At 32.2% G+C, this 23,569-nt stretch overlaps 1 protein-coding gene across 4 annotated transcripts; it reads right to left on the reverse strand.

The window, feature by feature from the left end:
• Positions 1–769: 769 nt before the first annotated feature.
• LOC127728452 (uncharacterized) lies at positions 770–23,293 on the reverse strand. Of its 4 annotated transcripts, none has more exons than XM_052235835.1 (12): positions 22,872–23,293; positions 21,083–21,176; positions 14,559–14,849; positions 12,167–12,436; positions 11,628–11,891; positions 10,093–10,395; positions 9,262–9,621; positions 8,190–8,309; positions 7,727–7,941; positions 5,892–6,135; positions 5,365–5,583; positions 770–4,471 (listed from the first exon to the last, which is right to left on the reverse strand). In XM_052235835.1, the coding sequence occupies exons 2-12, from the start codon at positions 21,159–21,161 to the stop codon at positions 4,065–4,067; spliced, it is 2,772 nt and encodes a 923-aa protein (XP_052091795.1). In that variant the 5' UTR covers positions 21,162–21,176; positions 22,872–23,293; the 3' UTR covers positions 770–4,064. The 4 variants fall into 4 exon arrangements, with proteins under 4 accessions (XP_052091795.1, XP_052091793.1, XP_052091792.1 ...); XM_052235833.1 differs by having other exon boundaries at positions 8,190–8,306; positions 14,559–14,852; XM_052235832.1 differs by having other exon boundaries at positions 14,559–14,852.
• Between the last annotated feature and the right edge of the window lie 276 nt (positions 23,294–23,569).

Consider the following 23,569-nt stretch of genomic DNA (forward strand, 5'->3'; position numbering starts at 1 on the left):
TTGTTAAGAAAACAAAATGTCAAAGTGGTTTGGTACTTAAACGGCTTCATGGTGCCAAGAAATATATCCTTTGCATGATTAAAATTTAATAAATCTTCATTTATCAAGACTAATGAACAATTTCCTAAACTGTAAAAGGAATATATGTAATAAAAAGTAAATATTTCAAGATCTTTCTCTTATATATTCATACAATTGTCAACAAATTATTTGTGACTTTTTGTCCTATCAAATTTGTGACTTTCTGTCCTGTGACTTGTTGTCCTGTAACTTTCTGTCCGCTTACCTCTCCCGATAACTCAATATTTAACGCGTAGGTGATGCGTTACTTTAAAGTAGGCCTCTAATATAAGTGGTAATTCTGTTTGATGCTGGACTACAGTTTGTATAGTGTTTTTACCTTTTACTACATATGGTATATATAGGTAAAGAAGATGGATTGGGAGCGCGTAAACATTATATATACGGTTTATCAAGGTTTATTATTCAGAATTATTTAGGCAGAGGTGGCAGGCATGGTTTGTTGTACTGTCTAAAACTTTTGGTAGTTCCAACTCTGACGACAAAAGCATGTTGACATATGAGAATTTAAAGCGTCGAATGACGGTAGTTTCTACACATTCAGACAGAACTTACTAGACTATTATGAGCAAAGATACTTTCCATTGCACCATAATGAAAAAAATACACAAGTTTTTTCGTAAATACTTAAACAGTTTGAGTATACTCAAAGGACGATAACTGTGTCTTTGACCAAAAGAAAAATACGAAAATGTGTATGTTTTTATTTAGTTTAATTGCCACTTTTTATCATTAAATCAAAATAATGCATATTGTTACAAAAACTATTCCGCGGTTATATCTTTAACATATTATCACAATTTAAAATTCTAACTGAAAACACCAAAAACAAAAACAATTATAGACAATCAAAATGCTACAATATATCTAATGCAAATTTCAATATTATAGATATTTTATACAAAGGAATCATGCATGTATGTACCATGGGCCACCCACCTTCATTCAAAGTAGTTCACAACCGGTATGTAAGTGTTGTTGGTTGAATTCAATATACACCTCGCCGAGACTCGGTCTTATTCTGGTTAGTTTTCTGTATGTTTTCGTCCTTCTTAATTTTATATTTGAATAATTTCGACTTTATATTATCTTTATCTGCTGCTCAGATTATCATGTCGCAAAAATGCATAAATTTAAAACAAATTTTCTATATCATTCTGACTTGGCCACACAAGGACAACAAGAAATCTAGTAAATAAACACAATGTACGCATAATAATGTTTGTTGTAGTCTAATGTTTCTTTTTTTTCTTTCGACTATGTTGTCTTTTAAATCATGATCTTGAAATTGAATTTGTAAATACAAATTAATAACTTAAAGTCAAATATTTGACTTCTGTATTTGCCAATACAATAACATTGGATTTAAAAAGATTGAAATCGTGATTAGGTGAGATCAAAAATGTTCTAAAATTGTAGTTTCCAAATGTTGCAAATAGATACAAGTTTAACCAACTGCATATAAAATAAATGGAAAATGTGTCCCCATGGACACAGATGATGCCCCCGCTTGCATACAACATTATAAAGGGACATAACTCGAAAACAATAAAAGTGACGCTACCCAAATTTGTACTAGATCTGAGTTTTGTGGTAATAAGTATTGTGTATAGGTTTCATAATGTTTGGTTGGGGCAAACTAAAGTTACAGAACTGAAACTAAAAATTTAGCATTTTTTTGGTTTATAAAGGGACATAACTCGAAAATGTTTAAAGTAACCCCACCAAAATTCAAACTTGATCTGTGTTTTGTCGTAATAAGCATTGTGTATAAGTTTCATAACATTTGGTTGAGGCAAACTTAAGTTAGAGAACGGAAAATTAAAATTTTGGAATTTTTCCATTAATAAAGGGGCATAACTCTAGAACGGTTAAAGTGACGCCACCAAAAATCAAACTTGATCTGTATTTTGTTGTAATAAGCATTGTGTATAAGTTTCATAACATTTGGTTAAGGCAAACTCAAGTTAGAGATCGGAAACCAATTTTGGGACGTACGGATGTACGTACGTACGTACAGACGGACAAGGGTAAAACTTAATGCCCCCTCCGCTACGGCGGGGGCATAATAAGTTGAAAATGCACTAAGGTGATAGTGTTAGCAACAAGAACCCATACCTAGAGGCTCTAAAGAGCTCTTGTGTCGCTCACATAGGTCTATGTGCATATTCAACAAAGGACACTCTCTAACATTGTTAAGCACTTGCTGCTTGTTTCTGAATCCTATTTGTGAATATGAATATATATTATCTTGTAATTCGTATAATTCATAATGAAATATTGTTTACACTAACATTGTTGATGAGTATAGAATTCATGACAAAAATCTCTTTTTTGTTTATCTTTTATTGCTGATCGTTTTGTCTGTTTAGTTTTATTTATCTTCTTTAGTTTTTGCTCAAAACACAAAAGGGTAAAAAAAAAAATCCTCATTTAAGAAAAATCACTCCTTTAAAGAGTGACAGTCTACTAACTATATGGGCTAAATTTGACTTGTTTGTAGATCTTGCCTTGCTGATCATTTTTGTTATTCAAAGTTTCTATTTATCTATTATAATTATTAAAAGCAAAACGCAAAAAAAAGAAGGTAAAACTCGTCATCAAAGGGCAATAACTCTATAAAGAGTCGACGGACGATTTCAATCATGGGACTTATTTGTAGATCTTGTCTTGCCGATCATTATTGCTGTTAAAAGTTTCTCGGTATCTATTATAGTTTTCAAGATAAAAGGCAAAAATGAAAAAAAAGGGTAAAATTTGTCATTTAAGGGCAACAACTCCTATAAGAAGTCCCCTGACAGTTTTGACTTAAATGAACAATTGGTAGAGCTCAACATTCTGAAAATTTTTGCCCCTGTCAGATTTTCTCTATTTATAAAGGTTTTCAAAATAATAGACAAAACTTGCATTTTACCCGTATGTTCTATTTTTAGCCATGTCAGCCAACTTGGTTGGTAGGCAGGGTCATTGGACACATTTTTAAACTAGATACCCCAATGATGATTGTGGCCAAGTTTGGTTAAATTTGGTCAAGTAGTTTCAGAGCAGAAGATTTTTGTAACAGTTAACGGACGACGACGGACGACGGACGTTAAGTGATGAGAAAAGCTCACTTGGCCCTATGGGCCAGGTGACCTAAAAATAAGATAAAACATGCAGTAAAGTATATTGATAACATGTATAAAAACACATTTGTTGTTGTTACTAATGTTTGCTGGAACTCACATCGACATTTAGTTTCAAATAGATGTAGTACCCCAAAATCGGAGTCAAACCTGACGCCAAATAAAGAAATAATCAAAATTCCGATACCCTCTAAACGGAGACCTATTTCCAATTCTTTCGACTACTTTTCGAGGACTTATTGCAATAATGTAATGATTGCAAATTGTATTAAACTTTATTAAAAGATACTAACATCAAGTTTATATTGGTGAGTTGTGACTTCGCGACTACTAAATATTGGACCTTATCCTTTGCTGTGATAATATATATTTAGCTGTTGATTTAGCTGCCGTGTGGCATTTTATAAACTCTCGGAGGATCTTGATTTTTAATCTATAAATCAAATTTCATATATTGACAAAAGTTTGACTTGAATTTGTTGATTAATTGATGTTTGTTTAACGTCTAGAGACAAATATTCGGGACAATAACATGCTAAAGAAATATGAATATACCGTAATTTGTTTTAGACCAACACAATGATCCGGATTTACAACGTGCTGGCTGATAACATCATACAGTACAGGATGTCTATATAGATCAGAAGATAAACATATGGACCTCGATTTGATACTGTAACGTCAGATAGTATTACGAAAGAGTAAAGTAGTTCGATAGGAACCAGACGTAGATCTGAGTCTTATGTTTTACCTTTGTGTATATTCAAGATGGTTTTATTGAATTTTTCTACTTAATTTTTTTATATGATGTGCATTTGTACTTTGTTTACCTTGTCAAGGCATATAGAAATATCAATTTCATAATTCTTTCATTTTTTCTCGTAGAAATTTTACAACCAAAGCAATTTCGGGCTGAGGAACATATCTGATAACATTATCATTTTCTATAAAATAATTATCTATAAAAGGGGGAGAAACTGACAGTTGATCCAACAATTTCTGTAGTACATTTCTAAGAATTTTTGCGACGTCATATATTTCCCCCCAGTCATCATATTGTTTAAACATAAACTGCTTGATATGATATGAACAGAATTTTTTCATTATTTCTGGATTATTATCTTTCAATTCTTGAATGAGCGATTTAATTAGTCTGAATACTGTTTTCTTTGTGCTGAATTTGTCGACACTGTTAGCAGAGTTGATCAGTTTCTTCTCTGTGTATGAAAATGACAATCGCCAGAAAAGATCTCTGTCTTCAACATCTGAAATTATTCAATACATTTTGAAACACAATAATAAGTTTTATTAATAAAATTATCTTATATATGACAAAAATTAGCTGCTACTGGTACTGAGTGTCACAAATACATTAATATAGTTCTTTAAAGTCGGAAGCATTGTAGAGGTTACTTGCATAGTTTCATGATCTGGTTTATTACAAAAGGTCGACATTATGCAAATATCTGATTGAAGTATTAATAATAGTAAAATACTACAATAACTTTTTTGTTGGCGCCTTTTCAGATTTATTTGAATGTTTGTTTAAGTGCCAACTTCAATTATTTTTCTACTGGCTGTATACATCTCTCGAACATGCCAATTATCCGTATATGTATGCAGCTAGATCAGAGAAGTCCAGAAAAAAATACCAAAAGAATCGAATAATATGCAGCAAAGATTAACACTTATGAAATTAGACAACATTTCTATATTGAAAGTTCACGAAAACTTAAGATGTGGAAAAAAGGTATATTTTGGGAAATTGGAACATGCTAAGGACTATGTGGAACCTATATATTTGCATGCTTATTTCAAATAACGCAGTTTAAGAAATTCTTTCTTTGAAATGTACGATTGTTGTTTAGAAATAACTTTTAATCAGTATCGTCACCGGCATTGTTTTACTATCGATTTTGTGGAATTTTTCATAAGAAGAGTTATTTTCCATTGTTCATCGGTTTTTGCCAATCCAACATATTATGTAGACTTCTCTTAAAGTCGTGATTAAATGAAACAAACTAACAAAAAGTTATTTAGAGAACAGACCAACGGTTAACTCCACTTCAACCAAAGGCAAAACATACTCCACCAAAAATCCAGAAGTGAACTAAATAAGTATTAAAATTTGTCCTTTTTTTACTTATATTAATCTTACCGTCTGGACAGGTCTTTGAAACGACGTCATGGCATTGGATAGCATCGTTAACTACACTTCCAAGTTTAGAATGTATCCAGGTCGGGTCGATTTTTCTTGCAATGCATGGCCAAGTATTAACCCGGAAACACGGAACTAGATCTATATCTATAGGGTTTCCAGGGATGCCTTTATAAATGATAGTGTATGCTGGACTGCTGTTGTCCGATCTCTCTTTCTCTGTAAAAAATGATGAAATATGAACATTCTAAGAAGGCAGTATACGTACATGCAAAGAAATAATAATAACGTTCGCACATGTCTTAAAAACTGCACCGCTTTAAAGAAGCAGACATAATACCGTACAAAAGTAGAACACTGACATCTTTCCATTTTCTCAAGTCGTTTCAGAATAGTTACCGTCGATTTCTGTTGACATTTTCTATGAAACTATGTAAACGGCATTAAAACTTTCCTTTAATATGCATTTTTTAATTGTATTACTGCTGTAACTTAAACTACATAGAAAGAAATAACTAGTCACTTACTTGTTACTCTTCTAAAAATATGATGATCTGTTGATTGGAATACTTTGTCGAATAAACCAAACACATATTCTTTGAACTTGGCAGGATGGATGTAGCCATTTGTTTCTAGGTTTTTAAAATTTTCATCAACTCTAGGCGATTCAAATTTAACTTTGTAAAATCCAGTAATTGGAGAGTCAAAATTAACTTCAACTTGTATTTTAGCTGGATATATCATAATATCAAATTCATCAGCTTGGTCGTTCTACATAAAAAAAACATAATTATAATCATAACATCGACTATAATGTTACAAACACGTGAGGACGAGAACATTTTATTTATTATACTTCACGTAAAAATGCAATATTTTGATTGGCTTATACGAGGGTGTTAATTTACTCTTTTCTCTGGTAAATACTCTATTACCCTTCAGGGATACACTTGATCAAGTGTGCGCTTTATTAAATACGACTCTATCCTATGGCAAGTACTCTATTACCCTTCACGGAGACGCTTGATCAAGTGTGCGCTTTATTAAATACGGATGGTTGTTATGTACAAGACGTCATAGTTTATTACTTTGAATTTGAAATTTAATCGACAGTAATACCAGAACATTCAGTATAATAAATTAAATAACACATATCTGAGAGGGTGATAGATCAGATTGTTACCCCTCGAAAAGACATTGTCAACCTTGGCTTCGCCTCAGTTGACAATGTTTTCTCGGGGTAACAATCTGCTCTATCACCCTCTCAGGTATGTGTTATTTATATAATGATATGAATATTGACCCTGCCAGTGTGTACTAGACCAGAATACTGAGGTGGATTGTTAACGTACTAGTTCATAAGGTAGCAAGCAGTCCGCAGAACAACATGACACTCTACCTGGACACATTATTCTTATTCTTACTTACTCTTAAATGAATCGGGCTTATCGGATAACAGGTTAAAATAAATACCAATTTTCAAGCCTTCGTTTTGCCCGGTCGGGGATCAAGCAGCATCTCCTTTCGCACTCGAAGAAAGCACGTAACCGTGAGAAAACAGAAGCAGTCAAGATAAAACACATTTATTAGAAAAAAGTTCCAAGCAGAAAAAAATTCAAATTTATGAAATTCTCTATATTTTTTAAGTAAAATTGAAGTTCACGAATTATATTAGTGACCAATCTTAAAAGAACGAATAGACGGAACGTGTCTGTAGTGACGTTTTTTTTATTTCAATTAACGCAATCTATGTATAACTTATACATTATTCCGTCAGATATTTCGTTCCAAAAAATACTTAAAACCTGTACTAAATTCTTTCAAAGAGTAAACCAGATTTCGTTTGGAAATTTAGCTGTACATATAGAAATCTTATATTACAAACGAAATATTACATCCTATTTTATCAATTGTGTTGTTTATAGAGCTCCTAAATTAAGATAACTTAAAGATCTATATATATGCATATGCATTATTTAATCATTCTAATGGTTATTCAGTCAACTTTTACAACTTTTAACATTATTAGTGCAAACAATATCTTTCAAAACCTGTCCCTAGCCAATATACCCTCATTTCCTGTGGCAGTCTAAATTTCTCCGACCTTGATCCCAGACGCCCCTATTACAGAACCTACCTATTGTGTTTATTGTTAATTTGTTCTCGTCCTGAATATGCATGAAATATTTGCCACTGGACGTTAAGCAACCAACAATCAATCAATCAATCAATCAAAACCATTGATGTAGAGCTTCAGTTTTGTTTGAATTGATATCTTAATTTACTATGTTAATTTGAATACCGACATGAACTGATGTTGCGGGATAATGTTTTCAAATGAATATTGAAACAAGAATGTTACCTTTGTTTTATCGTAATACGATCCTGAATTAAATCTCTGCCACTTTAATGTTGGTGATAATTCTCTGAGCTGTTCAAAAAAAGTGTCCACAAGTTTCTTTGTTTCTGTTACTGCTACGGAAGTTATTGATTTTGTCAGGCTATTTTCTTTTATCAGCTTATCTACAAGTCGCCTAGTCCTCGGCGTAACTGTTCTTGTATCACGCTGAACAATCTCTTAAAAGGAAATTGTCAAAAAACTTCAACAATTCTACATCATTTTCACAGTATATAATCCTTATATGATAAGTGAAACGTCATACTTATACGACTTCAAACATAACCAACTTCATTGTTTTAATAGTGCCACTAAATGACCGTAAAGTCTAAGTAGGTTATAAACTCGTATCTTTTTCTTTTATTCTTATGTACAAAATTTATTACTATTTTCTTTTTTTTTTTTTACAAATTTCGTGGTTATATACCTTTTAGTGATTCAGAATTTGTTTCTTCATTAGATTCTAGAACTTCTTCAGGCAGCACAGCATCTTCATAATCGTCGTCGCTTTCTTCTTCTTCAGTGGAATAGGGAGATTTTGATTCTACTGAAATCAAATGTTCAAGTTATTTTTATGTTGACATGGAAAATGCATGCTACCTACTGTTGAATGTTTTGATTCGATTTACACTACATACACAACTATAGGCTCTTAGGATCATGTATGGCTCACTTAGGTCTATTTGCATCTTCAACAATGTACACTCTCCAACATTGCAGACTAGCATAGAATAGATGACAAAACAAATGTTTCTTTTACCTTTTTTCTGTCTACAATTTCTTTCCATCTTCTGAATACTCTGCTTTAATATTTTCAATCTTTTCTTGATCATTTTGGATGCAATAGGTTACAATTGTAAGAATCCAACAACAAACAATAGAATTTGACAAACATGACAAAATAGAGAGAAAAATTGATGAAAAACTTAAAATATCTGGGTGTACTTATGGTTTGTAAATTAAAACGCCATACATACATGGTAATGACATGATTATCTATTATGCTTTAGGTAGTCATCATTTGAAGGCTATAATGCTAAGCAAAGGTCACATGGGTTGATTTGAAGAAATAGCAAACCAAAGCTTATGAAACCTACTCTTTACATTTTTGTTTAGGGGCCAGCTGAAGCCCGCCTCCAGGTGCGGGATTTTCTCGCGGTGTTTTCTGCTCTTTGGTCGGGTTGTTGTCTCTTTGACACATTCCCCATCTACATTCTCAATTTTATTTTTGCACTTCGTGTAACCCCTCTTAAATGCAAAAAAACCTAGTTAACCTCTCTTTTTGTCAAACAATTTCTGTCATCATTGTGTAGGAACGTTTAATTTAATAAGTATATTTTAGTATATTCTAATACTTCTTATTCAATCATGTCTAATGGGATTCTATATTTCTTACATCATCACCTATCTTGAACATTTCAAAATATTGCAAACGTTTCGTCATTTGGATCAACAACAAAAGGAATCTTGTTTTTAAACTAGTATCTTAAAATATTGACCTTGTAACTCAGCAGAAGTGTCTGTGTTCTTAATATTTTCTTCAAAGGCAAGAATTGTAGCCGACTCACAAATGTTTGTAGATGAGAGCTCCGACTGATTATCATATAAAACCGACTTTTCATTATTATTTGGCAATCCCTTCACAGTATCAACATTACGATGTTCTTCTTCCTCTGTAGATGTAACCTCTATCTTTCGATGTTCTATATTACCACTTTCATTTGCATGTGCCTCCTCTGAATCTTTGCAGATATTTTCCGTAGACACCTTGTGTGACTTTGAAACATGCTGTGCCAAACCTATTTTGGTTTTAAATGATCTTTCACACTGATTACACTTGAAGATATCGTTTTCATTAACTGCAAAATGTAAACATTATTATTGTAGACTTTCCATTCAAACATTGGTACATATTTTACTGCACTAGATGCGCATTTCAACACTTAATGTCTCTTCAGTGGTGCTAAGGGAAGTGTTTTTTAATTAATACCTGGAAACAACTCAACATCTTAAAGTTTCCAGTAATTATTCACTCAGTTTGTTTTAAGTTATCATTTTGTCAGTGGGAAAGCTATAATTTATATTATAAACAAGTTAACACACGATGTTTATATGAAAGATCAATTCAGAAATAAAACTTATTTAACATATTTCTGTACACAGAGGCGATTTTATAAATGTTAAAATTTATTTATTACGATAAAGCCCTTAAACTTTACAGTAACACACATCTTGTTTACATTTTGCCCGTTTCGGAACCCCTTTTGATAACTATATAAAATGTTTTTATCAAAATATAACCCATAATCAAATAATAATAAAAAGATAACCTTGTAGATCAAGAGAAGTATCTGTGCTATTTCTTGCTACGGAAAGCATTAAGGATGTTACTTTATCATCATCTGCTTTTTTTTTCACAGTATCAACATTCAAGTATTCGGCTTCCTCAATGGATGATTTTTCTATTTTCCCATGATCTACATGGTCGGTACAATTTTCTACTGGATCTACCACTTGATTGTGTGCATTTTTCATAGAGGCCTTATGAGATTTTGAAATATGCTGTTTCAAACCTCTTTCTGTATTAAAAGACCTCCAACAGTGATTGCATCTGACTCCATCCTCTTTATAACCTGCAATTTGTAAACATATAAATGTAAAGGATTATCCATTTAATTTCCATTAATAAATCAAAACTAAATTGCGTGGTTGGCATGGACTTAATTACCTTGCTAACGAGAAAGACAGTAATGCCGTAGATGGCTTAGAAAAATAGCCACTGTTTCATGCGTCTCCCTTGTCGGTTAACAACTTTTATCTTGAAAATGTCTGCATTTGATATTTTTAATGGCAAACATACAATAGATTACTGAACTGACTGACTTCTTCAATTGACACGACCTCTCTGTGTGTAATTCAAAACAATAATGAAACTGTGACTCTACACCATTATACCTAATCATGAATATATCTTGCATTCACTGTTTCTTCTATAGTACTAAATTAATTACTGATCAATCAATACGTCACATAATTTGTTTGATGAAAATCAATTCGCTAAAAAAAAAAAAACTCGTCAAAGATACCTGGCTTATAATTTTGTAAGGCCAGATAAAATACGAAGTTTTAGTTTTGTGCCATGGCATTATGAATTTTCGCGTCTTTTTTTACTCAAGGCATAGCACCAGATCGTGTCTCCCTATACTCATTCTTTAAGTTTTAATGTCATTTTAGGATTTTGTTATTAATGGCATTTGTTAGTCTCTGTCGAAATGAGTCGCATTTTTCAACACTCGAGACCATATATATATCATGAAAATATATTTGTCTATTGTTCAGGTTATTTTTTTTAGTCTGCGTTTGGCTTCTTTGGTGTCGTATTGAGTTGATGTATCATAAGCATATTCAAATATTTTGGATTTTTTTTTATGATGTATGCTAAAAGATTTGTGTTGTCTTTTTTTAACTTTAGAAAAAGTAAAGTAACAAAAATACCGAATGAAGCTTTATCTAAAAATGAATACATTTTATCCTTATAAAATGTATCCGCTACATGATCAAATTACACATGTTTTCTTATCTTCTGAGACTATCATACAATTTTTACACCGCATATTGGCAATCTTCTTTCAATTTTATAGAAATCTAAAATCCCCTTTAACACTATTATTTAAAACCGTCTCTTCATCATCACCTGCTCTTCCTTCCATAATATCTTCATTTCGGTAATTAGTGCATTGTTGAACTTAAAATTTTCGTTTTGCCCTTTGCATCATGAGATATAAAAAGAATGATAAAAACTATGAAATTAAATATGGACGTATCTTCGTGTTATCTTCGATTAAATGTGATAGGACCAACTCACTATTATCTAAAACCGACTCTTCAACCTCATTCGCGCTTGCTTCCACAATATCTACATTCTGGAATTCATCTTCATTGGTTAATGATTTTTCCTTCTTTCCAAGTCCTGCGTTACCACTTTTATCTGCATGTAATGGTAAGACTGGACTATCGTGTGCATTTTTCGTGGGAACTTTATGTGATTTTGAAACATGCTGTTTCAGTCCTCTGTTTGTTTTAAATGACTTTTCACACTGATTACAGTTGAACACAGCGTTTTGAACACCTGTAAAGTGAATTTTAAATAAATGTATATGTAAGCATTAAATACATACATAAATACACATGTAGTACTTATTAAAAGAAATTGTATTTTCAGATAGTGAAATGACAAATTATTCCATTGAGGATTTTAGGATTTTAGGAATTTTCGTTTCATCAATCTTTGCAACAACAGAAAGACAAAAAGAAGAACATTTTGAGTCATACTATCTGAATGAAAAACAGTTATGCAACTAAGCATGGACGTCTCTTCGTTTATATGTGAAGGGACCAACTCACTATTATCTAAAACCGACTCTTCACCCTCATTTGCGCTTGCTTCCACAATATCTACATTCTGGAATTCATCTTCATCGGTTAATGATTTTTCCTTCTTTCCAAGTCCTGCGTTACATGTATCACTTTTATCTGCATCTGTTGGTAAGACTGGACTATCATGTGCATTTTCCGTGGAAACTTTATGCGATTTTGAAACATGCTGTTTCAATCCTCTGTTTGATTTAAATGACCCTTTGCACTGATCGCAGTTGAATACAGCTTTTTCTGTGTCTTCAATTTAAATGAATAACATGTATTAGCCTTTTCACTAATAAATACATAGATAAATACACATGTAGTTCTTTGTAAAAAAAACCCAACTATACTCTCAAATGATTATGTAGTTATATCAGTGAAATCGAAAATACATTTCTACTTTAACGACCAGTTTTGTCCATTCATATCTTTTACCTACTACACCTATATTTTAAAAGACGTTTGTTTCAGTCGCCCAATTTCTGCTGTTGTTACTTTATGTGATTACATTGTTCTTTTACCATTAATTTTAGATATTTATTTATGTTCATTTGAAAACTAATCGATTGCACTGGTTGAATTATAATAACACTTCATGTAATGAGTTATCTTCCGTCAACAAAAATACACATATGAAACTAATTTGTTATTATATTGTTTGAAGCAAGACTGAAACGTTTTTTTTTGCCTGACTTGAAATTGTGTATAAAAGAGAAAGTATGTTAGAGCCATAATTTGGCCCCTTAAATTGCAAAAAATGTACAATTCCTCAAAAACTATGATTGGTATATACAAGCTTTTAATTTCAGTCCAAAACATTTAGTTGTAAAAAAGCCGAAATTTTTGAATTTTACTTAAAAAGTCAAGTTTATACATAGTTTTTGGTCAAATTAGTTATGAGCCATGTCCTTACAAAAAAAAACTACCCATATTGATATCTGTGTATCTGAAGAAAAAGATAAATTGCAATTTAGCGACAGGTACGATAATTTAATTTAAACACTTAAAACTTGAATAACTTTGTTAAACCTTCACGGAATTTGCAAAACTTGAATGAAAGCTTCTTCATAGTAAAGAAACCGCATTTTGAGCTAAATCTATATGTTTTTTTTTTCTCTCACTTTTTCTGTATTTTACCTTTAAATGGACATTATTATTTTGGCAGTCAACATTACACTTTTACACTGACTGCTGCATTCGCAAGCTATACACAAGCAAGTGTTGTCAAATTTATCTATTAAAAATATATAAATTACTGTTCAGTCGTCTTTTACAATTGTATTTTTCGTACATTTACCAAATATTTAGAGAAAAATGCAAAATTTCTACAGATTATTTGTTACTGGTGTTAAGGACATATATAAGACGTAGCCACTTCTGGTTTTGTTAAGACAAAAAACAACAACAATGCGTCTCGTGCATTCCTATCAACACGGTTTTCAAATTACATTACATTCTAGTTCACTTGACAATAGATAACTTTAGCGTGAATAGAGAAGCATTTAAGCGTAACTCAGAAAAATTATGAAATATTATAATATTTTATTAATAAAGTAGACAAATATATTTCAAAATTTAAAATTTCTGAATTTATGTTGATATTCTATAATTTTACTAGTACATATTATTTAATGTAAAGGTGAAAAGTATCATAATAACTTCTGTTTAGAACATCTCAAAGATGTTAATAAGCGGTTAAAATGTTAAAAAATCAAGACTAGTAGGCAGAATCTACTCCAATTATTTAAATAATAACTAAAGCATTAATCTATTATCAATTTGAGGCCTGCTTTTATTTTCTTGAAATCCAGTAATATTATGTAGATGCCACAGAGCAATATTTTCGTAAAATCACTTTTCCTGGTGCTATTCATGTATTAAGTACAAATCATTGTTTACCGTTAGCAAATACAAACAGGTATCCGCAGCTAGAGGATAGAGTTTGAATGAAAGCGATAGTACCATTGATTAAATTATTTTTGATTGCGTATAGTCCATATGCAAATGAAAGCGATACTATATTAAGAAAAAAATGCTGCTAAATTGTAAGTTGTATCAACGATATTGTGCATCATACCTTTCAGTTTGTTGACGAACTAAAAGGAAAGATATCTATTTTGTGGTATATGTTTCATACATGAAATGTTTTACACAGTAAAAGATTCGACCGATGTAAACGTCATTATTAAAATTAAACTGTATCTAGGAAAACTAACCAGCACTTTGAATACATTATAATTTAGAGAACTGTCCCTAAAAGTGTTGTAAAATATGACAATAAAAAGACAAAACAACTAACCACTTAATTGAATTGATACTACTTAATGTAAGTGGAGAGAAAAACCCCAAAATATGTGTATCTTGTACACGTTCATACCTGCTTGATTGTCTGATGATTTTAATGAAGATGTCGCCTCGTCCTGCATATCGGGAACTATTTCTTTTGATATTATCGAGTTGCAGTCATCATGGTCTTGATTCTTGTCCAATGTTTGACAAGGCAATTGTTTGTCATATTTTATTTCTTGTTCGATTGTTGATTCTGTGGTTTTAGAATTGGATGCTCTTTTACATGATGGTTTTCCATGAACTTTTGTAATGTGAATTTTTAAACCTTTCCCAGTTTGAAATGTTTTTCCGCATTCATTGCATTTGCATTTTTCAATTTCTGCTGCAAAGAAATAACGTGAATTTTAAATTGATGATCCACATAATCAGTTTGATTAAACTATTTATAGGAGGCAGTTTGTTCCCACATAAGAATATACACATGGAGACATGGGAATCCCTTGATGTAAAAACATAAAACCAGATTGACCACATCATGATAAGTCAAAGATGGAAAAGTTCACTACTAGACAATAGCGTTATGAGAGAGGCCAATGTCAGCTCACACCAACTCGTCATAGCCAAAAGTTAAAAAAAATACTTGCGAAAGGGACAAAAGTAGAACAAACACGTATAAAGTACAACGTAGAGAAGCTCAAAGACTACATCTTAAAGATGAATTCCAAATCGAGATCAGAAAAATATGGGCCACAACTGGACATAGATAATGAATGCAAAGCAGGTAGAGATATCATCAAGGAAGCGTTTGAAAAGGTGCTTGGAAGGAAAACAAACAAAAAGAAAGATTGGATGTCACATGGAACATGGAATAAAGTAGAAGAGAGAATGAAAATGAAGGGAAAAGTTAATAATGCAAGAACAAAGGCACAGAAGCTGGAGGCACAAAACGAACACCAGGATCTCAACAAAGAAAGGAAACAATAGTGTAGGGAAATCAAGATAGAATATGATAATGACCTTGCAACTGAAGCAGAATTTGCTGCATACAAGGGCGGCATCACAACCTTGATTGATATCACCAAAACTTTTAGTAGACGTAAAACCAGTTAAGGATAATGATGGAAAAACCTTAGGCAATCTTAACGTACAGAAAGATGGAATGAATACTTTATCAAATTCTGAATAGACAAGAACCAGACCCACCAGGAAGAGTAGAACCAGGGAAGATGTGAACATAAAAACAGGTAATGTCAAGAAATTGAAGTGAAAAAGGCCTCAAATCACTTTAGAATTTAATCAGCAGTCATAGATGGAATACCACTTGAAGTTTTAAATCTGGAGGAAATCAGATAATAGAATACATGTACAAATTCATGAATAAAATCCAGGAGGAAGAAAAAGATACTTACATAATGGTTAAAGGTTTGATTTTTTAGTAAGGCTGCCAAAGAAGGAGGATTTAGGTCTATGTGAAAACAGGAGAGGCATTACACTTCTACCTGTAGCAAGTAAATTCTGTGCCGATCGAATTATACTGCCCGGATAAAGGATGCAATTGATAAAGTACTTCGAGCTTGTTCATCTCGAAGTACTTTATCAATTATACTCCCCGGATAAAGGATGCAATTGATAAAGTACTTCGAGATGAACAAGCTGGTTTCAGATCCAACAGAAGCTGCACTTACCAAATAGAAACTCTACGTACAATCATTTGACATTCAAAAGAACGACAAACATCCCTCTACATTATCGATTTTGAAAGAGCATTCAATAGTGTCAACAGAGAAGGGATGTGGCAACTGATTATGCATTATGGAATATCGTCTAACATGACCAAAGCATATTATGAGGATTTCACAGTTCAGGTGATACATGAATCATCATTCACAAACCCTTTCCAGGTTAATACTAGTGGGAAACAAGGCTGCCTACTTTCTACCACACTATTCTTGATAGCTATAGACTGGTAACAAAGTAAGCACTAGACACTAACCCAGTGGTATACAATGGAGTTTTGTAAAAATGCTAGAAGACCTAGGTTTTGTAGACGATCTGGCTCTGCTATTCCACAATCTGAAAGACATGAGAGACGAAACCACCAACCTCCATAAAACGCAAAAAACTAGGTCTAAAAAACAACAGCAAGAAAAAAATATATTGAAAGTTAAAGACCAGGAAAGGTGGAAACGTGTATAAAGAATAAGTAAAGCTTGATATTAGATATACCTGGAACGAATCAAAAAGAAAAGCCCAAAATAGAGTAAGGTGGAAAGCGACTGGGTCAATCCTATGTTTCACAAGGAATGAGGAGGACTGTCAAGTTTGTTTACAACAATAGTACATGACGGATGTCGCAAAATGTGGACGGTTTTTAAAAATTCATCTCCACTCCCACACTAACATAGGAGAAAAACATTTTTTTAATCTTTGGGAAAAAGTAGGTGAAGAAAAAGTGTGGAAATTAAATGACGTGTTTGATAATTAGAAAATTCGTTAAAATTTGGAATAGGGAAAGTCTAAAAAATGGTAAAGTTTTGGAAACCATACTTATTGTTTCGCCGCTAGTTACTCCGCTAAATTCACAAACACGTTTAGTTTCATGATAACGAAGCAATAAAATAAAAATACGGGTTAGTTTTCACATTTTAACATTGTATTTACATTTTGATAAGTTAATACTTTAACGACCTGGACATCGTAAAATTGAGTTTCCATATTCTGATAACGTTTACAAATATCCAGAAAACTTGACATTTTTATCGATTTTTCCTGTGCCTGTATCATCCAGCTGAACTCCTTTTGAATTTTTCTTCATGATAATGTTCTAGGGTTATAAAAGCGTTGATCGTGTGCACTTTTTTCAGTATGAAGCGCCCCCGTGCTTTATACACATTTAATGTGCTTCGGTCAACGATTTTAAACTCCAATAAAATTACAAAAAGGAGCATTAAAATTTTAATTATAATGCAATACATATCATAATCAAAATAAATTATTTAAAGTATTACGGAAACGTCGACTTAGGTTGCGAGCAACGTTGTCAATGACTGTCAATCGTGGAATTGAAGACATATATCATCAAATCAAAACTTTATATGTTACATGATATTACATATATTGATTTTGATATAGATAAAATTGACGTTGAAGAGGTTTGTAATGTTATAACTAGACTTAGTAAATATTGGATTTATTGGAAAAATACTATAGATAATAATATCAATTTTAAAAAGGGGAACATTGCGTATACTTATTTTGAATTAAAAAAATAAAACATATTAAAAGCGAATCATATTTATGTCAAGTTAAGAAATTTCAGTATCGAAAAAGCTTCACTCAATTTAAAAAAAAACATTTTAAAAGGGAATCATGTTTGTGTCAAGTTAAGAAATCCCAGTATCGAAAAAACTTCACTCAATTTAGAATGAAAGAACATTAGTGAGCGAGCTCACATACCCCACGTCCCCACATTGTCATTGGAGAAATAAAATAAGTGTAAGAAAAAAAAATTGTATCAGAAAAAAAAATTGAATCATAATTTCCTGTCAATATGCACATCTACATAGTATGTCCTTATTATCTACACAGTTTCATGAAATTCTGTTGTGTGGTTTGAGAGGAGTTGCAATGACAAAAGGTTGCAGTAGTATATTGGGCAAATAAGTTCAAAGGAGCGTAACTCCTGGGAAAAAAATGAATCGTAATTTCCTGTCGATATGCACATCTACGTAGTATGTCCTTATTATCTGAAAAAGTTTCATGAAATTCTGTTGTGTGGTTTGAGAGGAGTTGTGATGACAAAAGGTTGCAGTAGTATATTGGGCAAATAAGTTCAAAGGGGCGTAACTCCTGGAAAAAAATTGAATCGTAATTTCCTGTCGATATGCACATCTACGTAGTGATGTCCTTATTATCTGAAAAGGTTTCATGAAATTCTGTTGTGTGGTTTGAGAGGAGTTGCGATGACAAAAGGTTGCAGTAGTATATTGGGCAAATAAGTTCAAAGGGGCGTAACTCCTGGAAAAAAATTTGAATCGTAATTTCCTGTCGATATGCACATCTACGTAGTATGTCCTTATTATCTGGAAAGGTTTCATGAAATCCTGTTGTGTGGTTTGAGAGGAGTTACGATGACAAACTGTTGCAGTAGTACATTAAAGTAAATAAGTTCAAAGGGGCATAACTCCTAGAAAAAAAATTGAATCGTAATTTCCTGTCGATATGCACAACTACATAGTATGTCCTTATTATCTAAAAAGGTTTCGTGAAATTCTGTTGTGTGGTTTGAGAGGAGTTGCGATGACAAGAAATAGGACTGACGGACTGACGGACGGACTGACGGACAGACGGACGGACAGACAGACGGACGGACAGACGGGTCAAAAACATTATACCCTCCGCAACTCGTTGCGTGGGGTATAATTAGTGTTCATCAGTATTGGTCGAGGACTTGATAGTTCTGGTCAAACATCAAGACGTTGGTCAAAAGTTATTGAGGCAAGGTCAAGCATATTTGACGTCAAAAAGACGTCATATGCAATGTTATGAAGAGTTGAGCAGAGTGATACATGCACTTGATAGTTCGGGTCAAACATCATTACGTTAATCATAAGTTATTGAGCCATGGTCAAGCATATTTGACGTCAAAAAGACGTCATATGCAATGTTATGAAGAGTTGAGCAGAGTGATACATGCGCAGGGAAGAACAATAATACATTAGAAGTATACAACAATCATACACGAAACCTGATAATTGAATCAATTAGTACGTGATTTAGTTCCTGATATGGTTAATATTTGTTTGATAAATGTTATACAAGTGTATGATAAACATCACATCTGTAAATATTGTCTCCTGTAAATAAGTAGACATTTCCTCATACTAATTTATGATTTTATAATTCATAGGATGGGCTTTGGGAATGTTATGGTCATTTAATATGATACAATGCACTGTTCTTCTACAAAAACAATGAAAAGAAACAAATACTGATGAAATATAACGTTTTAACATAAAAAAAAAACACAGCTTGTATTTGTATATACATGTTCTCGCAAGAAATGAATCATCTTTGAACTTCACAAATGATAAATTGATTCGCAGGCCTATGACTTTAATTAACACTTCAAAAACATGTTGTTAAGTAGTTTTAAACTTTCTTTATTAGCTATGGGATGTCTGTATTTGCTTGTGATGTAAAAGCATATTGGAATTGTTATTTCGGAATGTTTATTTTTCTGAAGGATGCATTGTCGGTTTTATCATTTTCTATCTTTTTTTGAAGGAATGCAATTTTTAAAAGAGAGGCGAAAGATACAAAAGGGACATTCAAACTCTCAAGTCGAAAATAAACTGACAACGCCATGGATTAAAAAGAAAAAGACAAACAGATAAACAACAGTACACAAAACAAAACTAGAACACTAAAGACTGAGCAGCACGAACCCCACCAAAAACTGGGGACGATCTCAGGTGCTCCGGAAGGGTAAGCAGATCTTGCTCCACATGTTGCACCCGTCGTGCTGCTTATGTAAGTACAAACCCGGTGATAAGTCTAATTCGATAGGTCACATTCATTATTCTTTGTTTTTTTATCTGAGAATTATGTTTTTGTTGTTGTTGTAAAGTTTGCCTTTCTGTTAAAAAGGAATGGATTTGTCATGAACTACGAGATTTCATACTTCTAGCTTTTCTTGTTGATTATTTGTGTCAGTCGATCATCGTCTAGCATGTGTTGATGCTGAGTTAACTGTGGAACCGTATCTCTAATGGTTCTATTTGTGATATTATTTTAATAATTTGCAGACTGGAGCTCTTATGATCCTTGTGGTATTTTTTGTCCACAAATTATCATAAAGATAATTGAAGGACCATAATCAGAATCTGTTTGCATCTTTTTTCCTGCCCCTTGAAATCAGTGAGACATTAAGATTTTCTAATGTAAAAATACGGTGATTCCCTTTTATCTGAAAATTGTCTGCATCTTTGCATCGAAATATACAGTTTGTTTTCTTGCTTGGTCTGACAGATGGTAAGTCGATTTTGCGAAATGAAGAAGAATTCATGTCAGCCATAATTGAAGAGATAAAAGTAATGTTTTAATATAAGGTAACCAATTAAGTTAATATTGTTTATATTTAACATGCAACTTAAAAACGATTGACTGAAAATAGTAATTGTTAATAAATGGCAATTATCAACAGTAGAATTTCAATACAATATTGTAGTGTGACATTAAATCATTGCAATTTTCGGGTACTTAACAAATGCCATGATTATCTAAGCTACACATAGGGGCAGTTACTGACCAACTTAATGATAGGTGATTTGTCAATCACCAGGGCGACATTGCTATATGTATGATGAGTGTTTCAGATGGAACGTTTCAAATTATACAACTATTCATTCCCTTTTTAACACGATCAATATAATTTCTCAGAGTGAAATGTGGTGCACTTAAATTTAGCTATGCATAGTTGAGACCATTTGTGGTATGTGATAGAAAATGAGCCTGGCCAATGGAATAACCTACACGATATAGAGTGTGAAAATTTAAAAAAAAAAACCAGTTTTTCTCATGATTCATTTGATGCACATTATCTACACTTACGTTCAACAGCACTGCAATTGTGGATGGCCAATTTCCGTTCAGTTTTAAACTCGGTTTCACATTCTTGACATTTAGACATGATTGCAACAATTTTCTACAATAGAGAATATAAAGTCATACTTAATGAATCTTATGATCCCTTTATGTGAAAGCATTTTTTAATTTTTTGCGAAATAATGGTGATTGGTTGAGCCATTTACTCACAGAAACAACAAGACATAAGTTATTTTTCGGAAAACAAATATAACTCGCATTCTACTCAAGTTCTTATCAGCAACAATAGACAGAGGGTACTTAAGTTAAGAATGTCTTGTTTAGATAGCCACTGAATTAATAAAGAACTGCATAAAAAAAATCTTAAACATAGAAGTATTTCCAAATGTTTGGTCAGCTGTTACCAATTGTATATTTAATTTAAGGGCAGTTTCGAAGAGCGCCAAGAAAACTAAAAATAACTGGATATTTCAAGACTTGTCTTACTTAAATAAAAAAGAAATTATAACCTTATTTGACGATTGATTTAATATTTTAAAAATGTTTATATCAATTTCAAAGAGGATTCTAACCACCGTTATTACTAGTACATGTAAATAGATTATATTATTTACGAAACTCTGGCATGTACGGAGTGCACCCTTAGTCTTTGGTATGCAGATGTATTAGCATTTGCACATCCCATTTCCTTGGATATTTAATTGGCCTCGCCCACCTCAGTCATTGTCTATTGACATGAACCACTAATGTTAAGTCAATGATATTTTGTATGCAGCTGTATTTGCATTTGCAAGTCTCATTTCCATAATGAAAAGTCAATGGTATTGGTAAACAGTTTTATAAGCATTGACATTTCACATTTCCTTTGAGCCATGAGGTTATTTGGTCCTGCACATCCAGTTATGGCTCATTGCCTATGTTTTGCATAGTTTACATGTTTAGATATTGCCATTTTCAATTCAATATTTGCATGGATTGCGCGCTCGCAAACATTTTTATCCCCGCTATGCACATTCTTTATGTGGATGTCCCAAGTCAGAATCCTGTTATTAGTTGTTGTATTTTGTTGCTGTCTGCATTATTTATCTCGTTTATTGTAGTATGATCAATCAGGCCGTTGGTTTTGCTTGTTTGATTTGATTCATATCTTGTCATGCCTAGGCCTTTTTAAATAGCTTACTATGCGGTATGGATTTTGCTCATTTCTGAAGGCCGTACAGTGACCTACAGCATATACTTTATTCCAAATTAATGGCTTAGCTCACAATGGGCAACATGAGATTATAATTATAAACAATTAAACAAGTACAGAAGAACAATACTGAGGGAAAGAATTACTTGGTTGATAGAAAGAAAATATATAAACTCATAATAGATCAGGTTTTAAAATTGCGTACGCCAAACGCGTTTAAATAAACAAACAAAAAATTAATAACTAAAAAAACAACTTCATACATGTATGTTATTTATAATGAATATTGTGTCTAACTCTTGTACATTTTGTAAGATTCTCTTACATTTGCACAAGATAATACACATACATTTGTACATATTTTAGGTAAGGAATCAAATTATTATACAAAAATTTACTCAAAAATGTTCTTCTTCTTTTTTTCAACATTTACCCTTTTACCCTAATTGTTTATAGTAGCTTGCATCTCGTCATTTAGTTCTAGTGGAATTTTATCTTCTGGGTTATCATAGCACATAACGTTTTTTTTTATAGAGAAAAGAGAAAATAGAAATGAGGATAAATGAGTCAAGAATGTCTTGTAAAGAGTCTATAGTTACTTACAAGTATATGTCTGATTATAAGGATATCCAGTCAAATACTTCCATTAATCTAAAGGTGTGTAATAAAACACATGTCTCATTCTACTTTCGATTTAACCTGATTTAAAATACACAAATTTTCTGTAAACTAAATTCTACGTCATGTATGAGCGTGTTTCCTAGGTCAATAATCCTTTAACGATTATGCTTACCAAATACATTTAAAATGGGAAATCCTCTTTATGAATGAAAATCAACACATAGATCTATATGATCACATATGGGAATTTAAATTTTTATATTCCGAATATATATACAATGACAGAGTGTAGAAATCATGAAGTCAATACATGTACGGGGGTGAGGATGGGGGTTTACAGAATAGAGAATAATGGGCAAAAAATATATAATAATAGAGAAAAATGGACCAAACAAATAAAGAATAGAGAATAATGAGGTACTAAAATACAAAAAAAAAAGAGAATAATGGGCAAAAAGTATAAAGAATAAGAGAAAAATGGCCTAAAAATTTAAAGAATACAGAAATGAAGGACCCCATCCAGACCCTCATGTACAACTAAAAGATGATTTAATATGTTGCATAAATATACTGTAATGAGACACCAACCTAACAAAAAATCATAAGGTCGTCTTTATGTGAGGGACTGGATGGGGTTTACAGAATAGGCAATAATGGACAAAGAATACAGAATAAACGTA

The sequence above is a fragment of the Mytilus californianus genome, unplaced genomic scaffold (genome assembly GCF_021869535.1).
Source record: "Mytilus californianus isolate M0D057914Y unplaced genomic scaffold, xbMytCali1.0.p SCAF_2, whole genome shotgun sequence".
Taxonomy (NCBI): Eukaryota; Metazoa; Mollusca; class Bivalvia; order Mytilida; family Mytilidae; genus Mytilus; species Mytilus californianus.

Bases quoted from the DNA above. Each gene is read 5' to 3' on its own strand.
- LOC127728452 (XM_052235832.1), bottom strand. From the start codon at position 21,161: ATGTCTAAATGTCAAGAATGTGAAACCGAGTTTAAAACTGAACGGAAA. The intron at 11,892-12,166 runs GTGAGTTGGTCC...TTCACTTTACAG, and splicing joins AGAGTCGGTTTTAGATAATA to GTGTTCAAAACGCTGTGTTC. The intron at 7,942-8,189 runs GTATATAACCAC...TTTCCTTTTAAG, and splicing joins AAATTCTGAATCACTAAAAG to AGATTGTTCAGCGTGATACA.